Source organism: Colobus angolensis, unplaced genomic scaffold (genome assembly GCF_000951035.1).
Source record: "Colobus angolensis palliatus isolate OR3802 unplaced genomic scaffold, Cang.pa_1.0 Scaffold427, whole genome shotgun sequence".
In the NCBI taxonomy this organism is placed as follows: Eukaryota; Metazoa; Chordata; class Mammalia; order Primates; family Cercopithecidae; genus Colobus; species Colobus angolensis.
The window spans coordinates 291,220-297,549 of record NW_012117677.1 but is presented as its reverse complement, the minus strand read 5'-3'; the positions used below and the strand labels follow the sequence as shown (position 1 = coordinate 297,549).

The following is a 6,330-nucleotide window of genomic DNA, read 5'->3' as shown; positions in this document are numbered from 1 at the left end:
AAAAAAAAAAAAAATTTTTTTTTTTAAGAGGAGGGGGAGGCCTTGCCCATGGTGTCTGTCCATCAGCACTCTCTCAAAAGCCTCTGGCGAACTACAGCCACCATTCAGGATGCAGTTTCATGGCAGCAGTATTCAGGGTAGACTTAGTAGTTTTTATAAACTTGAGGTATAAGAGTAGTTGATGTGTACGCCTGTGACAAATGATTTTCTCAATGGGGTGTGTGCATATGTGTCTAGGGCAGACAAGGAAGGATTCGGGGGTGGCTTTTGCCCCTTACACATGGTTGGAAGATGTGTGGGTGTGCGTGTGTGTATAACTGTGTTGTTATGTTGCCTTAGATGTGCCGCATGTTTTGTAGACACCAAATAGAAAAATATCTATGTGTGTGTCTCTGTTTTGCCCTTTGGGATTTTCTCACACATTTTGGGTAGAGTTTGGGTGAAGATTATGGGGAAATGGTTTTTGTATCACCGGGCCAGGGAGAGTCTCCTCACCATTTTGAGCCCTTTTTGTGCCAGAACACTGGCAGCTCATCATGTGTGCTGGGGTGGGGAGGCACGTTTACACTCAGACCGTCAGCCTCTGTTGATGAGGCCTCTTGCACCCTCACCAAACACGGCTTGCATGTGCCTATAGCTCCAGGTACACCTGCTGGGAACCCAAAACGCTGGCAATCAGCCCTGACAAACACAATAATGGCCACCACTTGTTTAGCGCTCTCTGCCTGCAGAGAGAGGGCTATGTACTATGTCCTTTACACACACTACACACATTTAAACCTTTTCACAACACTGTGAGGGACAAGATGATTACAGATGAAGATGGCTACACTAAGAAGCCAAGTAATTTGAACCCAAAATCTCTCTTTCCAAAGCCTCTATGTTTAACCCAACATTAGACTCCTTCCTGAGATAATTTGCTGTGTCCTCTGTAGGTTAGGTAGGAAAAGGTAAACTAATGGAGAACAAAAATGAAGGCATCAATTATTCTGTCCACTCTCCCACAGAGGACTCCCAGGAATGTCCACGGCATTCGTCCTTGTGTTTTCCTCCACAGTGAGGACCTCTGTGACTGCCTTACACGCATGGATCCATCACCTCATTTGCTATTGGATCCTTTAGATCCATCATCTCATTTGCTATTTCAGCTGCCCTTTGCCAGATACGGGAGGTGGGATATTGTCCTCTCTATTATAGATGAGAAAACTGAGGCTCCATCCTTGAATTCTCATGGGTAATCTCAATTGTATGGTATTGAAACAAGTTTTTCTTTTCTTTCCTAGAAGAACGCAAACAGAACCGGCAGGATAAGGACTCTTCCATAATAAGACTATGAAGCCACTTCCACACCAATTCCAGGCCACCTAATCCCATCCCAGGAGGCCACGGGGAGGAGGAGGGAAGGGAGTGGGCTGGAGGGAGAGTCTGTTTTCTGTGTACTCCCTGTGACTCTGGCCTTTCTTCTTTTTTAATTGACCAATTTTTAGTTTTAAAGAAAAAGGCAAAAGAACGTGAATTTGAGATTTACAGAAAACAGTTCCAGTGTTTGGTTTCCATTGTCTTTTCTTTCATTTGCCATGTTTTTACATTCTTCCAAATCTGGGGTCATTCCCTTAGCTCCTGATGCTGCTACTGTACCATCCTTTTGCTCCAGCCATGACAGTAGACATTGCAGAATGTTGGTTCAGGTTGGCATGCTCTGAAGCTCTTGAACTTCAGCACAGGCAGAGCCCTTTTTCTTCCTGTCCCCTCCACCCGATCCCTTCCGTCCCCACATCTGCCATGCTCTGGGTCCTCACTGGCCTTCAAAGGACCTGGCTCTCATAGAATCCCCTCAGGACTGCCTGCAGGGAGAGGGGACTTTGCTGGGGAGGAGCTGAGAGTGGAGAGTTGGAGGGTGGGTGGGGTTCCCTCATCTGGTTTCCACAGCCCACCATGGCTAGCGCCAAATGCTAGAAGCAAGATTGAGAACAGTGGCCATTTAGTCATGTGGTTTACCTAATACCACTGTCCAGCTGTGCAGCTCAGAAAGGATAAACCAGTCAGGGACAGGGGCCAGAACAGGTTTGGGAAGGTGGCAGCCAGCAGAGCAGGGTGGCTAGGAGGTGACCCCTAAAAAAATACTGGAGACTGTGGTCGTCTGAGCTGGTCAGGAATCTACAGAATCCCTTCCAGGGATCAGTGTGTCAATGCCCACAGCAGAGTGAGCTAGAAGGGAGAAATCCTAGGAAAAAGGTCATGAGAACCCAGAAAGCCACTCCATGAGGAGGCACGGTGACCACAGCTGCTAAAGCTTCTTAGGCTGCCTTCCTGGGCTAGGAAGAGCCCTCCAGGGAGAGCTTCCGCAAAAGGGTATGTGTCAAACCTTTTGTGAGAATAAATAATAGCATTTCCCACCCACCCCCATGCCCTGGGCCACAGGGACCTGGTGGGATCAGCACACCCATGGATCAGCTTTTGCTGTGTTAGAGACAGCCATCCCCAAGAAGGAATGGTTAGGATAGCCACTGCTCAGTGAAGAACAGCCATTTGGAAGAGCCATGCTGGACCCCTGCAGCCATAGAACTATTTACACTGGACTTTTGAAAAAAACAGCAATACCGTCAGCTCTAGTAGGGAATCATAATCAGGAAAGGAATTCACAACATAAAATAGGTGTTCTGTGCTATTAATCATGTAACTTTGCATACGATGTATAGCAGAGATACTGGGAGGTTTTGCTTCATCCCTAAATCAGAAATGAATGCTAGTTTCACAGCTGGGCAGAACCCTCATCCCCAACCGGAAGTTTTCCTTTTCTTTCCCATCCCCCCAACCCAAAGATCAGACCACTGTTAGGTTTCACCACACAATTGGAATTGCAAAGATGGGAGGCAAATGGAGTGATTTGCCTCAATGGAATTGCACTGACAGTGAGTGTTTCTTATAGGATTACTACATTTTTTCATATGAAATGATTTTTTTAAAAATCAGGAGTTGATATTAAGTACCAGGACATTAGTTCGGATGATTTCATTTTTATTTCTGCAGTGTTAAAAGTGCACTTATATGCTGGTTTATTTACGTCTTGGGGAAAGACTGCAAAGTGAAGGGACGATTGTTACTTTTTCTTTTTAAAAAAAAAAAGTTAAGGCAGATTTTAAGACTTATAAATGTTTAAGAAATTATAAACAAGGTTAGACCCTTTGAAGAAAAATTTAGAAGATATTCTTAAAGTAAATTTTTATAGTGTTAATTTTGTAATAATTTATGTTTTACTATATTACAGAGCTAACTGACCAGAATAGTTTCAGAAACAATATGAAACTTAGGAAAGTTTAAGCAATGTTTATATTTTTAAACTGTTCTTTGAATTATGTTTTTATTGTACATTTCTTCAGACTGAAAAGTATGTACATATCTTTGTTATTTTTGCACAATTTTGTCCTGTTGGGTTTCAGAGGTCTGTTGTTTTTTATAATTTATTTTGAGTTGTAAAACTTGCAGGAGTAGAAACAAAACAAAATCTCCGCAACAAAATAACCCTCTGATTTATAAACTCTTATAGTCAAAGAGGGAAAACAAAGGTTGAGAGATTAAGTGGCTGCTTCTGAGAAATAATGTCTCAAGGACTAAAGGAGCAATTCAATAGGTTTAGACATTGTAGCTCTCTACATCTTGAATTGGAAGCTGGAATAAAGAGCCCCCCACCCCCACCCCCTCATGGAATGCTGCTTACTTTGTCAAAAGACTGGCTATGACCAAGGTGAGGACGTTTCTGGAAAACTGGGCAAAAAGGGAAAGCCCACGGTATTCTTCCTTTGCAACCAACCGCAGGTTTACTTTACAGTGATGTATTAAAAACTTGCAGCTTGAAAAACAGAATGCAAATAAAAGGTTCTTTTTGGGTTTGTCTTAATGGAGTTAAACTGGAGCAGCCTATGAAACATTTTTAGTGTGATGTCCTCTGGGTCCTTCTGTTCTGCACACCCACTCAGTCTTCTCTCCCAGCCCCTTGACTGCACACACCCCTCTTTGCCTGAAGATCTCCTGACTTGTCGCCAGCCATAGAGGCTCGAAAGCTCTGGTTGTTAAGCATAACGCAATGCATAGACCTGTCAGCCATAAAAAAAAAAAAAAAGGAAAAAAGGAAAAAAAAAGCGACTTGGATAACTTGTATGCCTTCTTTTGTATCAATGTACCAATTGTAAATAACGCTGATCAATCTTTGTAGAGAATAGTTTATACAGCATATTCTATTATTGCTGATTCTCAGTGAACTCTTGTTTTAAAAAAGGAAAAAAAGAAATTTTCTATTTACACCTTATATTTTGTTATGCTGTCGGCCCATGGCACTTTAACAAAACTCTGTGGGTTTTACGTAGCTGGTCAGTCATGGGGTATATTAAATAACCGTTGTTGCACAGACAAGAATTTGCACCTGCTCATTTGTCCTTTCCTACTACCGATTTTAGAACCTTTTCCAGAAAAATTTTGAAGAAAGCATGTCCAATCATTCTAAACAAATGCCACACTTGCGGAGTGGGTTTCTTTTCTACAATCCATATTTTGTAACACTAAGTATTTTCCTTCTTCGTCCCGCACCTTTATGTATTAGCACTATCAGATAGAGTTCATTCCATGCCTGTGATATTGTAAGCAGAATAAATGTCTAAAGTAGGTGTAAATAGTAAATTCTATGGCTTACAGTTTTAAAAGGAAAGAACAAACATGTATCTATTGATACTGCCATGGTTCCTCACCAGGCCTGGAAATATTCTCCAGTAAGCGATTGTATTTTTTTTTTTTTTTTGCTTTTTTTTTTTGTAACATGGCTTTGTAAATAAAATAATTTATATGTTTGTAAAACAAAGTCTTCGGGTTTTCATAAAATTTAAATTTTTGATATTTCTTTTTTTTTTTTTTTGCGCGGGGGTCAAGTATTCTCACCAGAAGAGCATTCCTGCTAGACCTGTGCTTGAGGCAGGAGACGACTGTGGATTCATTCAGCGAGTGCTTAGAGAGCACCCTCTCTGTGCCTGCCCCTGAGCCAGGCGTGCTGTGCTCAGGGGTGAGAAACACGATCCCAGCTGCTGTCTGGAAGCAACCCAGTGAGGGGGAAAGCAAATAAATACACACATGATCAGATGTGTAGTTACAGATTGTGGCAAACGCTATGGTGGAAAGAACTGAATTCTGTGAGAGAAAGTAACAGGAGAGACGTTTAAGATGGAGAGGGGACGGCTGTCAGGAAGTTCTCTCTGAAGAAGTGATCTGAAGGCAGAGATCACTTATTGGGGCCTAAAGAGCATCCACTGTGGACAGACCCCAGGGGCAGAGAGATGGACAGAGGGCAGGGACAAGGCTACAAAAGGCCTTTAGGGAGTTTGAATTGTGTGTCAGATTCAGTGGGAATCCTTGGAAGGGCTTTAAGGAGGACCGCGGTACTGTGATCTGTTGAAAGGGCACTCTAGCCACTGTGTGGTGGATCAGTGGGAAGCTATTGCAAGAGACAAAGGGAAGGAGAACATCAGTGTGATGGAAAGATGATGACAGTAACTATAAAGAGAAGTGTGTGCCAGCCTGGGCAATACAGAGAGACCCTGTCTCCAAAAAAAAAAAAGAAAAAAAAATTAGCCAGGCATGGTGTTACGCAACTGTGATCCCAGCTATTTGGCGGGCTCAGGCGGGAGGATCACTTGAGCCCGGGAGATAGGTCAATGTGTTACCAGTGGAAGGTTTCCAAGTTACTGGTGGCAAATCCATATGTATCTGCAGCAACCTCAGTTCTTGCCTCCTCAGAAGAAATAATTCAACTGGGGCATAAGGCAGAAGAAGAGATCGAGGCAAGTTTAAGAGCAGGAGTGAAAGTTTATTAAAAAGCTCTAGAGGCTGGGCGCAGTGACTCACACCTGTAATCCCAACATTTCAGGAGGCCAAGGCAGGTGGATCCCTTGAGGTCAGCTTGGGACCAGCATGGCCAACGTGGTGAAACGTCATCTCTACCAAAACTACAAAAATGAGCTGGGCATGGTGGTGCATGCTTGTAATCCCAGCTACTTGGGAGGCTGGGGCAGGAGAAGCACTTGAACTCGGGAGGTGGAGGTTACTGTGAGCCGAGATTGCACCACTGCACTCTGGCCTGGATGAAGGAGTGAGACTCTGTTCCAAAAAAAAAATTAGCCGGGCATGGTCGCATGTGCCTGTAATCCCAGCTAGGAGTCAGGAGGCTGAGGCACAAGAATCGCTTGAACCTGGGAGGCAGAGGTTGCAGTGAGCTGAGATCACGTCACTGCACACCAGCCTGGGCGACAGAGCGAGACTCCATCTCAAAAAAAGAAAAGCTTTAGA

General features: G+C 43.6%; 1 protein-coding gene across 3 annotated transcripts in view; it reads left to right on the top strand.

Moving 5' to 3' along the window:
- The window catches only part of ATXN7L1 (ataxin 7-like 1), a 277,297-nt gene extending 272,889 nt beyond the window's left edge, over positions 1-4,408 (top strand). Inside the window, exon 12 of one of the 3 annotated variants that reach the window (XM_011956865.1) lies at positions 1,287-4,408. In XM_011956865.1, the coding sequence (XP_011812255.1) occupies positions 1,287-1,325 (39 nt within the window). In that variant the 3' untranslated portion in view covers positions 1,326-4,408. Of the gene's footprint in view, positions 1-1,283 lie in introns of all 3 variants that reach the window. The other 2 variants (XM_011956866.1, XM_011956864.1) reach the window with 2 other exon arrangements.
- The last annotated feature ends 1,922 nt before the right edge of the window (positions 4,409-6,330 follow it).